The 14,715-nt window shown below is 44.1% G+C and overlaps 1 protein-coding gene across 1 annotated transcript in view; it reads right to left on the bottom strand.

Annotated features, from left to right (window-relative positions):
• Positions 1 to 12,859, bottom strand: part of CPS1 (carbamoyl-phosphate synthase 1) — a 90,628-nt gene extending 77,769 nt beyond the window's left edge. Inside the window, exons 1-5 of the mRNA XM_066322425.1 lie at positions 12,737 to 12,859; positions 6,352 to 6,461; positions 2,320 to 2,464; positions 1,658 to 1,747; positions 1,196 to 1,252 (exon numbers count right to left, since the gene is read on the bottom strand). Of these exons, the coding sequence (XP_066178522.1) occupies positions 1,196 to 1,252; positions 1,658 to 1,747; positions 2,320 to 2,464; positions 6,352 to 6,461; positions 12,737 to 12,859 (525 nt within the window). The remainder of the gene's footprint in view (positions 1 to 1,195; positions 1,253 to 1,657; positions 1,748 to 2,319; positions 2,465 to 6,351; positions 6,462 to 12,736) is intronic.
• Positions 12,860 to 14,715: the final 1,856 nt, after the last annotated feature.

Genomic DNA, 14,715 nt, shown 5'->3' with positions numbered 1-14,715 from the left:
CTCTTAAAGCCCTTGCTTGCAGCCAAATGGTGCCCTGCCTTTACTTCTAGTCCAGTTTAACAAGTCATTGCTTGTTTCTGCATTTATCATAAGGAAGCCCCCTTCTCACCCCAATTTTTATAGAGATAGGGAGTAATAAATACTAAGTAGGTTTTTTTCTGGATGAAGAAATGATATTGTGCACTTTTTGAAAAGCCATACACCAATACCACTAAAAGGCATGGTATAATGGGACTCACTACCATACACTGCTAAGTCATAGGACAAACACTGAAAGCATTAACTTTGGATAAAAGGAACAGTGATCTTTTATGTCTTAAGAAAGCAGAGAACATATTGCCATTTTTCTATTGTATTAAGTTGTATTTGTATGCTACCTTTAAGAGCAGAACAATGCCAAATCTTCCTACAATAATTCATTTCTACAAATATTCCTCTATTCAACCTGGGCCATTCCTGTTTTGTTTGGTGGAATGAAAGAGGGCATAGGGTTGGGCAGCAGACTGAAAATTGATCACCTAAAGAAAAGAGCAGCTTCAAATAATCCATTAGAAAAGAAGAGCCTCCAAGGGAAATTTGCATTCAGATGGGCTTTGATCACTGTTTCAGCCAGAGTGAAGTGTACCTTCACATTAACCTTCACTCTATAATATAATCCTACCCATGACCTTCAACTGTCAGCTCTTGGAAAACAGAGGAAAGTAATGACTATTGAAAACAATACCAGGCTTCAGCCAAAGGAAACCAGGTTAGGAATCCATCTTAGATGACTGTAGGCATTCATTTGTCTCAGAGCAGCAGGAGAATTTCCACTGACCAAAAGTGTCACTGTCTGCAAACCAATATCCACAATATCTCACAGACTTGTTGATCTCATTGGCTGTTTCTGAGTTAATATGCACTTGATACTAGCACCTGTAGTGTCTGACACTGCCTGAGGCCTCTCATTCACATCACCTTGTGCTGGCTCACTTATGTAGGACGGGAAACCCAGAGCAGAGCCAGGGAGAGAGGGATCCGTGGAATCAGAGCACTGCCCAGCAGTACAGAAGCCTTTGGAAGAGCATATGGATCTGAACAGCAGCCGAAGTCAAGGCAGCCCAGCAGTCCCAATGCTACCCCAGGTTTGCTGAACCAGGAAAGGGCCCAGCATCAGCAAGGTTAATGCAACTGGATCAAGGGAAGCAGATCATACCTTGTCACGAATTAATTTGGACAACATTCTGGTATCAATCCCATACAGTGCAGGCACCTGAAGAAAACCCAAGGATAAGTTAGAGAACAAGCAGCTAAACAAATGGAAAGAAGACAGCGGCCAGATCACTTTCATGAGAACATGTCACAGAACCATAGAATGGTTTGTTTGGCAGACATCTTAAAGCTCATCTCATGCCAACCCCTTGCCACAGCAGGGACACCTTCCATAGACCGGGCTGCTCCCAGCCCCATCCAGCCTGGCCTTGAGTTAGGAGCTCAGGCTCTCAGCAGCAGTCTTACCAAGGCTGCCTCACTGCACTTCTTCCCTGCTCCTCCTTATTCCCACTCATAAAGAGCTGAGTTGCTCCACTCTAGTTTCTGCTCCCAAAAGCACAAAATAAAGAGCTCATCTTTCCATCCAGGTCAGTTCTCATTGTGTCATTACATCTAAACTGCTCACCTGTTCCTCTTGCAACCACTCTCCCAGGCTCCTAGTAGCCTGCCAGTGGCTGTACTCATTGCTGTAATCCTGCACCAGTAAACCTGAAACCTGCAGAGAGAAGAAACATCATTTTGCACTGTAGGATCACCCTTGTACTTATCTGACACCTTCAAATTTCACTATTCATTCACCATAAACCATATAATGGACAGACTTCAGGCTAGCTCATGACTGGGCATTTTGACCAGGAAATCCACAGAAGAATGTGGCCTGATAACCAAAGCTGCAAATTGCACTGAGCTACAAAACACTTCTTGTCAAAAGAAAAAAAATGGAATTTTAAGACAAGACCAAATGTTTTATTTTGATTATTTTTTAATAGTAAGAAAACTTTTCACTTTTAAGTAACATTTAGTTTCAAAAGTCAGCTCCATTTTTCAATGGATTTTGTGTATAAAAGTCATTTCACCTCAGAACAGACACTTCCAACAAGGCACATGGCTTAGTACAGAAATCAAGATGGAGTAATATTTGCCACCATTCCTACAAAAGACAATATCCAGAAGAAGAAGAAGAAAGGTTGAATATGACTGATTCCTTCTACGAGGGAGCAGTAAACTCTTACACTCTCAGGCTGCAGGGTACAACCCTTTGATCAGCACTGCTTCTCCCACTGTTACCTTGATCCCATCAGACTCCAGGAATCTCCTGAGGCCCATTTCATCCAAAGCAGCTGTGTCAGGAACTCCACCATTCCCAACTATGGGGTTAGCCAGGGCAAGAATCTGGCCTTTGTAGCTGGGATCTGTCAAGGCTTCGGTGTATCTAGGTGAGGAAACAGTAGAAGAAAAGTACATTGGTCTGGAGTCAAAAGGAAAACAAAAGACCTAGTGAAAACCAGACAGACCTGAATTCCCATAGGACAAAAAGATAGAAATGGTATTCATATGAAGATATTCTCAGAATAAAAGCAAACACATCTGTGAATATGCCCTGACTTCGCTATTTTTGGTTAAACATTTGACATGGAGGCCAAGGAAAGACTTTGGCTGCTCATGTTTCATTTAAGCACAGAAACCACCAACAAACTCAGGGTCCTTCGATTTAACACAAGAACAAGTGAAGAGAGGGCAGGGAGATCTCAGCCCTGCAGCCTCTGATAACAGCTTGGCCTGGCCTGTCCCTGGGCACACTCCTGGGCAGTGCTTTGCCCTTGCTGTGCCCTGCCCTCCACCCCTGCAAGAGCTTTCCCTCTCAGTGGCATCAGAAGGCTCCAGCTGAAAAGCCAGCAGACAACAGAGCTGTTTGCCCAGGCTTTGTCCCTTCCACACTCTGGAGCTTGCACATCTTGGGATGTTCAGGGCTGTAACTGCTGTTTCTGTGGGGGAGGACACAGACAAGTCCTTGGGATTCCTCATCACTACTCTGGCTCCTTCCCTCTCACCTGCTCTGTGAACAAACCCTGCCACGGTCTCACTTCTGTAGTTTCTCCCAGCAGAGGCCTGGAGTCTCTTCTAGGCAATCTCCACATTCCCACCCACAGAGCACCATTCATTTCACCTGACAAGACTTGGAAGCTGGTTTGTGTACCCCTGAAGAAGGCAAGCTGCAGCCAGTGCTTTGGGATTCAGCATTCCAGCTCTGGTCACAAGGCCCCAGAGCATGTCCTGTGATTAGCCCTGGCAGTTTGTTAAGCACTTGCCTGAATGGCCTTCTCTGCAAGGACAGATCTAAAAGCACATTGGAACATTATTCTGCAGCAGAGCACCAAACCTAGGATTCCACAAAGCATCATCTCTGGACCTAGTAGATCCAGTCTCACTTTCAACAACATACAGGGGGACAGGGTAAATATGGTCTATATGCTCCTGTTCTTCAGCTTCAAATTAACAGACAGTCCTTCATTTTTGCCCTTATCCTGTAGTATACTATTGCAAATATCCCTTAAACAATTACAATTTCAACCCAAAACCAGCTGCAATTTAGCTACAGATGAAGTTATCCCCACGAATATTGAGCCAAATGCATAAAGACACTTCAGGATGAATCTGCCCTATACAAAACATAATTTATTATTGTCATTATTGTTTAAACAATACTTCGCTGGCAACTCCAGCCATCTAGCAGACATCAGCAAGTGACAAGAGACATTTTTATGGAACACCAGACTTACTGCCAGAGGAATAATTGTCAAATATTGGGAAACTCTTCCCAAAAGCAGGACTGGTTGCCGGCAGATACAGACAAGGCAGCACACCAGCCAGCCCTGAGAAATGACAGGTCCAATAAACAATAGTCAGGAAATATTTTCAGGTAAGCCTCTCCTGATGTTCAAATCTTTATTTGCTGCTGCAGGTAACCAACCACACAGAGCGCAGTGTGATCCCAGAATTGCAGTAGGAACCAGGCACATGGCACATGAATGCTTGGCATTGTTCTCCCCTTCTCAGCTAATTGGTTATGCTTCCAAAAGACTCCTTGTTACTGACAAAGCTAATGTAATTAACCTTAGCATGTCATTTGTCATCAGCAAACAAGGACAGAGAGCCACTGGGTCTGGGTGGGGTGTGCAGGCAGAGCTTGGACAACGCTCTTGAAGCAGGAACAATGCTGTGTGGAGCACAGAGGAGCAGATAGAAACACCAGCTCCAAATGAGCTGCAAGGACTAATCCTGGCTGTGCCTGCCCAAAGGTCTGCCTGATTTCAGTAAACTCCTGTCAACCCATTCTCTCACTAGAATATCATGGAAACACACACATTTATTAGAGATAAACACCATTCTGGAGCCATTTCAAACATAGGACATTTTATGGATTGTAACTCTTCTTTCTTAATTGGAAATCCCCTCCTTTTGTTCCTTTACTAAACAGGTGGCTGTAACAGTAGGTTTTGTTCAGCAAATGCTTCTGAAAAGTTCATCCTCACGCTTTTCTATCAAATATTCAACATTTCACCCCTAAAAGAGCGCTCTTTGGAATACTCCTATTCCAGAGGAATATGTCAACATTTCAGCAAGCTTCAGCTGCTTCCAGCCTGAGAGCTGTATGCACATAAAGTGCTCTGCCTCCCATTTCTCCAACATTAATCAGAACGTGGGAGTCCAGATGAGGAGACACGGTGCAGAGCAGCCTGTTAATCACCCCAGGGCAGCCCATGCTGACCCCAGTCAGCACCTAGGAACAGCCACTTCACAGAAAGCAGGTCTGAGGCTCATCAGCACCCCTGCACTAACCTCTGGCTCCCTGTTGTGACAAACAGCAGCCTGGGCACCTCCTTCACCCTGGCACAGCCTCCTCCTGTGTCATGGAAAAGGGACAGCTGGGTTCTTCTGGATACACAGATCTCGAGCTCTGCGATCAGAACCCTGTGTACAGCTACAGGGTTCCTTTCAATGGACAGCAGCTCCAGGACCGCTAGGAAATCTGCCCCTTTTATGTTCTGCAACAATGCTGCAAATCCTTGTCTTCCATTTCTCTGAATCAAGCAGGTCATGTTCTGTACAGGGGGCTCTGAGGATACCACCTTACATTTTGAATGTTTTCTCCATGCCCATATGCTCCCCAGCATAGAAGAGATCTCTGTCACAGCATCCTCTCCAAATGATTAGACAGTGAACAAACACAACTTCTACTGCCACAGTAACAGGTGGAGAGGAAATTAATCCTTCAGGTCCTCCTTGACTTTTGTGATGTGCCAAGATTTATGGCCCATAATCTATAAATGAGAAGAGAACTCTGGTGCCCTCCATCATTCTGATCTATATTAAACAGTGCCTTGTTGGCAGGTATATTAACACAGCCAGTAATTAGTGCTGTTGAAATGCTTAAATAATTGTCTCCTAATGCAAAACTGCAAGCTGATTCCCCTCTGCAGCAATTTAACACTTTCACCAATGATATAATTTAAAAATTCATCCTGTGAGTACTGAGATCTCCAAAGGAGAGCAGAATTCGTGGAACACAATGCAGATGAGCAGAGACAGCTATGAATGACTGCAGAAAAAGCTCAAGTATCAACAACTTCAGGGATGTTTTATCTCCCCAAGGACATGCCCCTGTCCTTACCAAAATCCCCATTCCTCTGGTCAGATTCCCTCTGCTTAAGCTGTCCAACAAAAGCACCAGCAGCATTTGGCTGCCAAGCTAAGTCAGCCATAGCTTCTACCACTCAAGAGGACAGAGAATCCTGCTGGGTTAGGCAGGAACCTGATCCTGCCCTTTAGCTGGAAAGGACACAGAATGCAAAAGCGTCCTTACCTGTGGTATGAGCCAACAAATTACATAAGAGGTGGGTCATAAAGGTGACCAACTTGGAGTTTAAAAATTTTGCACTCAGAAGCCAAGTTCCGTTACCAAGAAGGCTGAAGAGGCTTCAAACCTCTGTAGTTGATCTGGGCACTGGAGGGAGAACAGAGCTTCTCTGTTCTGACTCAGCAATTCAGTAGGATCAGAACCCTTTATATCTCATTATCATCATTAGATTAGTCTTTAAAGATGCTTATCACCACAAATGCTTTGGCACAAGAGGTCTGCCTGAGACATCTTCATTAATTTTCTCTCTCTCTCTCTGTATCTCTGGACTACAATGTAGCCTTATACAGAAAACTATCTGCTTGGATCAGGACCCTAGGGGCTTGGAAAAAGCAGCTTTCACACATCAGCAAGCTTCCAGAGAAGTACTGATGCTTATATGTCATTTGCTGTTGCCTTACCCAGAGAGGCCCGTGTTGAATACGACTTCCCCTGCTGTGGAGGACGGATAGCCAAAAGAATAGCCTTTCATCTTCATCCCATCTTCCAGCACCAAGTTAGCTGCCTGCACCTGGAGAAAGGCACATGAAGAGACTCACATACAGGAGGAAAGGCGTGATGTTTATACAGGTAACACCTAGGATACCTTGCATGTCTAACACTGTAAGTATTCCTGTCCTTCTCCCACTCCCAGCTGCCAAGACATCTCTCTGAATAGTCTGATAGGTTTTTTCTTTCTAACATTTAAGAAACATTGTTATCCTAATGAGCTGGCAAACCTCACTGCAAGCAGAGCATGTGCTGCTATTACTGTGGGATCACCCTTCCCTATCCCTTAGTTCATTTTTCCACATATGACATCTTGAATTTACCAACATCATAAGCCTGTAGGGAAAGGATCGTTGCCTCCTCAATGTCTGCTCAAGGCCTGCTGCTGATTTTGCTGGCTCTCATCCAGCTCTGACCTCGATAGGAGCTTAACTTCTGGTGCAACCATACAGCAAGAGTGTGTTTAGCTGAACTGGTGTCAGACAGCAAAATTCAAAATACCAATCTGTTCTGCTGTAGGACACCAGAGCAGAGGAACTCATGGATCAGATGGATGCTCATGGTCTCAGCGACCTCAGGGATAGGTATAAATTGTCCTGGAGGAAGCTGCTGTGAAAGAACAGCCTAGAGGAAACCATACTTCTCCCAGAGAGTGTCTAGCAGAACTGAGTCCCACACTAACTGTGGGGTGCCTTACAGGCTTCATTTGCTATTTTACAGCAAAGGCAAATGGGACAGGGTGAGTTTTACAGAAGTCCTTAAGAGATTCATTGTCACAACTGGGTGTCTGCACATGTAAGACTAATGTACCACCCTCTTTGGCCCCACTTGGAAACCGAACCTTTCTCTACCCTGTCCAGGCACTGGATGGGAAATCACCAGAGAACTCCACTTTCTAATAAATAAATAATGACAACATGCACAGCAGAAATGACAGAATGAATTGGGAGATTCCCTCTGAGAGCAGGATCACTGGTGACACGCAGAGGAAGAGTAAGCAAAGCTGTAAATAGATTTACCAATTAATTTCTGGGCTTAAAAGAATTTGGACAACAAACTCCCAGGGCCCTGAAAAAACCTCCACTTCTGGAAGGCAAGCAGTGCTGTTTCCTAAGCACAAGGCAGAGTGACCACCAACACAAAAATCCCAGTGGTGTGTGCCACAGGGAATGTGCCAAGCTTGTCCACGGGAAGCAGCTCTCATCGTGATTTAGCTTCATACTGGTATCTTTTACAGAACTATTCCTCTTACTGGGAATTTTAAAAGAAAAATCAAGATCAATTTGCTGCAGAAAGGAGCTGGGGAGCTACTTTCCATTAGCTGTAAATCAGATGAACAATCACAGCAAGGAGAAATTTCATTCTCAGTATTGAACATTTTGTAACCATCATGACAAACACTCATTTAGAGCCCCTCTGTAGCTGCAAATACCACACAGATCAATTACTAATGTACTGCAAAATACACTAAAAATCAAACTGCACTGCCAAGTAATTGAATTCTGTGCATCTGGGATGATTTTAGCCTGGCCATTTTTTCCTCAATAATGTCAAACACCCAATCATTCTCCAAAGATTTAACCATAAGTTTTGGAACCTTCCCATACCATTGGACAATTCAGTCAGCACCACCAAAATCTCCTCCCTCCTTAGGTATAAACAGAATTTTTATGGCTAAATCCCCTAGGTTTAGACCAAATTAAAATGCCAGGTTGGTGGGCCTCCCTCATGCCCCAGTGCCTCTCACTGCAAAGAACTGCCAGATGCTCAAAGCACTGCACAGCACAGAGGTGGTGTGGGTGCCTCTGGCTGGGCTTTGGACAGGACCTCTGCCCTTTCCAGAGCCTGGTGAAAGCCCAAGCTACTCTGCCCACATGGAACACTGACTGCTGGATACAGTTCTGCCAGTCTCGGTGTTAAAGGCTGGGATGCCTTCCCCCAGCAGGACACAGATTGGAGGCCACACAAACAGCAACTCCATGTCCCACCACTGGGCACAGGCTGAACCGTGGTCCTGACTGCCACCAACCCTGGCAGAATCCTTCAGGAAACAAAGTCCAAAATGGTGGAATGACCAGAAAATTTAAGATTCGTCCAAGTGCTGAAGGCCAAACCCCAGAGCAATCACTGTGAGGTTCAGAGCCTCACCCTCACAACAGTACTTGACAGGGATCTGCATGGCCTTCCTCCCACCACAGCCCACCTCCTTTCCATACCAGACAGCACAGAAATCATTTCTGTTGAACAGAAGCCCTTATTATACTATTAGAGCCCCTACACAGTGTTCAAGTAATGCAGAAAAATGTCCCTGAGCAGCCATAACTTGCCTGCAAGTTCAGCTGTAGCAGGGGATAGATGTTCAAATGTTTCCCTCCCTTCCTTGATTTATTATTCTTAATTAAGTGGTTGGCTCACTGAGCATTCTCAGAGCAATTATTCTTGCTTACATTTCCAGTGGAGGTGTTACCATATCCCTAAGCTCCCAGTGTACCTTGTTTTTTCAGTTTTGTTTTTAAGGTGAAAAGTGATTTACAGCTACAGAGAAGGCCTGTTGGCTCAATCAGGGATCAGGTGGGAGAAATACTTACTTTCAAAAAAAGAACAAGCAAGAAATAAACAACACCCCAGAGCTTCCATAGGTCCTTTTGTCTTCACCCTTCTCAAAAGCATCCTCACACAGCCTCAGATAAATCTCTGTTGCAATCTCAACTAAATTATTTCTGCCACACACCCCCAACGTAAGATATTCCATTTGCAATCTGATTTCTTCTTCCTACACATCAGTAGCTTCACCTTTAGCAGAGGGCCCTGTGCTCTAGAGAGGCTGCAGTACTCTTCAAGAGCTTTGAGGATGAAGATGGCTAACAGAAAGGGTCATGCTGTTGATGTCGTGTTGACAGATTTTGTGTATTTTGTCAAAGCAGCTTGAAGAGTCAACAGTTCAGGTCCCACTTCACTAAGATCTTCACACATCTAGTAAAGAAAGCACTTAGGAAGTTAAAAGAAAAACAAACCTAAACCCAGCAAGAAAGCAGATGAAATTGGATCCAGTTAGTTCCCTGCTGTAGCAGCCATTCCCATCTAAAAAGTGGATGATAAAGATCTGCAAAACCTCAAAAGATCTGCAGTTAATTCCACACAGCACTACAGTCTCTACCATATTTCTTGGCTCACATCTGGCTGGCACAGAACAGCTGACATACCAGAAGCAGAGAAGAATCCAAAAGCTGCAAGATTCCTTCTACAATAAAACGCTGGTGCCAGGTCTGAGCTGCATTTCACTCTCCCAAGACCAAACAGCCAGCAACAAAGGAGTAGCTTTCTCTATGACAGAAAAATCAAACTGATTCCTACTCTTCTTGTGAGCACTACACCTTCACAGGCTGGAAATCCATCTGGACATGGCTGACAGTCAAGACTTTCTTTGCCAACCCTGCGTATATATATATCTATCTATCTGATTTTGCTCTGGCACATTTGCTTCTGGCAAACATTGAGAGAAGAACACAGGGCAAGAAAAAAAAATGAGTCAAGGTGAGTCTTGGGATACACCAAAGAAGCTTCAGACTTAGGATATTTTGGGGGGAGAAGCACTGGATTAATTCCTTTATCATCCAAGACAAACCCAAAGAAAAGCAACACAGGCACTATGGTAGAAAAGTCATGGTTCCTACAGCTTGAACTGTTCTCAAGGCTGTTCACAATGATGCCACAAACATCTGTCCATCACAAAACTCAAAGGAGAAGAGTGAACCAAGCCAGATGAGGCACCTGGCACAAGCCACTGAGGATCATGGAAATGAGCACCCCTTCCCCCACCACAGGAGCGGTTCACCAAGTTCCTCCATCTCTAGGGGAATGGGCCCCATTTTACATCCCCTTCACCTCCAAAACAAGGAGTGGAGTACCTTGTGACTCATCTTTAACTTCTTCACCCATCTCTCTACTCTCCCTGTACTCTGTCCCATTTCTTTCCACCTGCCTCAAATAAATTTGAAGAGTCCTTTCACAGTAATCTGAAATAGCTTCTAAAGCCAGCACTCTACAAAATTCTCCTCATCTCCCTCTCATTTCTGACTACATTTTTAGCTCATTCTTGGTGTTTTTCATAGCTCTCCCAAACCTCTCCTTACTGAGCCAGCTATAATGTTACAAGCCACTATTTATTGCTCCTACTACCTTTACATACCCATTTAATTACATTGGCCTCGGAAGAGCATTAAACAAGAAGAGCTTCAAACCACAGTCTCTCTGCCTATTCCTGAATTTTTAACAGTCTTGATTAACCTGAAACCAGTGATGCTAAACATCCCTTCTGAGAGCCCTGAGGGGTCTGCTCTCTGCCCCTCTTTCCCTCATGGATGCCCATCTCTTGTCTAGAATGAAAGGGTGAGATGTAATAGGGAAATATGGACCTGAGAGTCCCCACATCAAACACTACTCACCTACAGTGCTGTTTCCCCACACAGGGTAAGTTTAACTAGACAGAATATAGACTTGGGAGAAGCATTATTAGGCCTTCTTCTAAAACTACCACCTCTTCCTCATGCTGTCTAATACTTTAATTATACATAGGTCAGATGTTTCCACTGCATTTTGTTATGTTTCCTAAAATAGCTCAGCGAGAAAAAGCAATTAAAGGCAACTAAATGCTCATTTAAGCCTGCAATAACAGAAGAATGAGAACATTACCTAAAACTGCCATTACTCCACACACAGCATCATGGATCATAAAATGTCCCGAGCTGGAAAGGATCCACAAGGCTCATCAAATTCATCCAATTCCTGTCCCTGCACAGGACAACCCCAAGAATCCCACCATGTGCCTGAGAGTATTGTCCAAATGTTTCTTGAATTCTAGCATGCTTGGGGTCATGACTTTAATTATGTTGCATTTCACTCTTTCCTCAAATTTCCCATAAATACCCATTACCACTAGTGCTGGTTGGAACACCAAAGCCAGCCATTCGCTACTTGGTCACTTGCCTCACAGCCAGACTGAACTTCCACACTCTGCTGCAAAGAAACTGGGGACTCATGTGCTGATGGAAGGAGAATAAACTGGAACACTTCTTGCCTTATGCTGAATTCCTCTGCAGAGGAATGTTTGGTTTAAAAGTATCATAGTATCATAGAATTGTTTGGGTTGGAAGGGACCTTAAAGATCACTGTGTTCCAATCCCCTTGCCATGAACACAGACACCTTCCACTCAAAGGTTGCTCAGAGCCCTGTCCAACCTGGCCTTCAACACCTCCAGCGACATGGCAGCCTCAGCTTCTCTGGGCAACCTGTTTCCAGTGCCTCACCACCTTCACAGTAAAGAATATTTTGCTAATATCTAGTCCATTTATTCTCTGTCAGTTGGAATCCATTGCCCCTTTGTCCTGTCAAGTAACTGTTGCAAGGAGAAATTCTGAAAAATGAGCGGCTGTGGGACAGGTAAGAGAAACCCTGTGAAAATAAAATCATTTCCCAATTTACCCTAGTCCTCAGTGGACAGAAATCAGCCTTCTAGACCACCCTGCCAGGTTAGGCAGCAACTGCAGTCCAAGCATCTCAATTCTCTTCCCTAGCACTCTCTGAAACACCACTCCTCCAGCTGCTATTCTATTCCATCTTCCTTCAACACAACACCTATACAAAAGTGCCTTTTCAATCCAAAGTGCGTGCTGACAGAACTCCCACAGCACTTCAGTGCTACAGAACTCCCACAGAAAGTCCCATTTCACCCATTTACTCCAGCTCCTGTAGCAAAGAGAACGAGAAAGCTGGGGAAATCAACTGAGTGGCCCAGCCCCAGTAAATCAAGAGCATCTTGATGCAACACTGATGTGTCCACAAGAGTTGTCTACCTCTCCAGTTAATCTCAGAGCCATTATAGTTTCTAATATACTAAAAATGGATTCTGTATGGATTCGATAGGATTAATTACATGCCTCAAGTGATATATGATTTTAAATATTCAGCCAATTCATTTTCATATGGACTGAAAGATCTGTTCTGTTAGCTATCAGTCCTATAGAAGGGTGAGGTGTTTCTAAAGAAAATACCATATAATAATTAGCTGAAACCCTGAACTTCCACCTTTTGGTGTAATTTACCCTATAACTTCCATTCCAGACTAGACAAAAAGTATGTTTGCTTAGCTAATAAAACCACTTAGACAAGCAACCCCCTTGCTTAGGGTTCAGACAAATTTCCTCTGGTTCATGTCTCCAGGTAAGCCCTGTTATCTGCAGCCAGTTATCTCTGCCTGCCAAACACATCTTTAAAGAACAGTATTCAGTCACTATTACCTTGATGCTCAACAGTCTGGTGCCTGTCCTTGAGCAACTCCAGTGATCAGCAGACACATTGCAAAACTTCAATCTGCCTTTCAAAGTCTTCACCACTTTGCAAGCTGTCAAAATTCTCGTCATCTCGAAAGCTGCCGACGGGTAACTAAAGTTTAAAGAACAAAAGAGAAAACAAAAATCTGCTTGTACGTATTTCTTCAAGATTAGGTGCTGACAGTATACTCCTGGAGATCACAAGGGGAGAGAACAGAGGCACAGCAGGCTCACTGAACTGACTGTACAGCACTGCCCTCCACCTCCCCATTTATTCTGCCATTAAAAGTCCCAGGTGCAGCCCCACCTCCTCCCACCCCTCCTCAGGGGTGCTTGCTTAGGCACCCTTGCAACACTTCTCCTCAGGCTGGTCTCTGAGCACTCTCACAGGGGTTTTAACACAGGCCAGACCCATCTGGAAGAATGCAAAGCCTGAAAGAGAAATCACCCCAAGAATACCAGGGCATGCAGTGGCAGGACAAGGGGGAAAGAGAGCAGGTTTGGATTAAATATCCGGAAGAAGTTCTTCCCTGGGAAGGTGGTGAGGCCCTGGCACAGGTTACCCAGAGAAGCTGTGGCTGTCCCACCCCTGGCAGAGTTCAAGGACACATTGGACAGGGCTTGGAGCAATGTGACCTAGTGGAAGGTGTCCCTGCCTGTGGCAGGGGGTGAAACTGGATGACCCTCAACATCCCTTCCCAACCCAAACCATTCTATGATTCTGAACAGCACAGGGGCCAGGCTGTTCCCAGTGTGGTTTTGAGAGCTATCAAAGGTGGGGTCTGCACACTGCCTGGTGGGAAAGCCTGTGGCTGCTACAAGCACATTGTGCTAAAGGATGTGAAGCAGGAAGACCAAACTCCATGGAAAGATGAAATCTTTATTCTGTGTTTGGACAGTATGCACTAGCACAGGTTCCAAAGTGCTGTCTGTCCTCAACTAAATGAAAAATTAAATTTTTCACAACAACAACAAGAAAAAGGCTGCCAAAGAAGAACATCTCTTGGTAACATTTCAATGGTCAACACATGAAATAAGGTGAAAATTTCCAGATATTTTTCCCTAACTACAGATCTTTGTGACCATAATATTTTGCCTATAACACTACAGTCTTCATAAAGAATAATACTCCTCATTACCCAGAGATGAAAACACCTCATTAAGACAAAAGCTGGGGGAGAATTATGCCCATTTATTATTCCTCAAGAACTAAAAAGAAGAGGCATCTTTTTGAAACCCAGGGGATTAAAGTTTTAATTAGCTTAAAGCAATGTACACAGAGATTTTTTTTGTGAAGCTGGACACATTCTGCTGTAAAGGATTTAGATGACTTAATCAGTGGCAGTAGCAGTCATGACTTCTTTTTATACATGGTTTGAGACTAGCCTAAATTCACAATACCACATAAAAATATTTCCTGTGCAGTTTATTATATATTCACCAAGTTGAAGAGTCATGGACATCACAAAAGATTGAAAGTAGAGAGGGCAAAGGGTTTGGCTACCCTGGATGACATGAAAAGCTTTATGGATATTTGAATGAGAAACACATAGAAAAGGCCCAAATCCAGATGACTGAAAGAGACAGACAGAGACAGGGTAGAAGACAGAGTGGGTTTAGAGAAGTTCACTGCTGCACCAAGGTGTGCAGAGGTGGGAGAAGCAAGCCAAGAACAGTTCCTGACACCTTCACTGTGGTTTAGGACATAATCATTCTTCCTACAAGAATATATCTGACCATCATTCTGATCCACTGAAGGACCCTGAGAGTCACAGATGTTGCTTTTCGCAAGCAAACAAAAACCAAATAAATACAGGGGACTGGAAAATGGTTTTGTTAGTTCTTCCTCCATTTGTTTGGCTCTAATCTGTAGTGATGCAGAAGCCAAAGCCATGCTTATAAGTGACTGGACTGCAAAAGAAAGGTCATCTTAATATACAAAAACA

The sequence above is a fragment of the Sylvia atricapilla genome, chromosome 7 (genome assembly GCF_009819655.1).
Source record: "Sylvia atricapilla isolate bSylAtr1 chromosome 7, bSylAtr1.pri, whole genome shotgun sequence".
In the NCBI taxonomy this organism is placed as follows: Eukaryota; Metazoa; Chordata; class Aves; order Passeriformes; family Sylviidae; genus Sylvia; species Sylvia atricapilla.
Note: the sequence above shows the minus strand (reverse complement) of the source record. Positions and strands in the feature narration are given on the sequence as shown.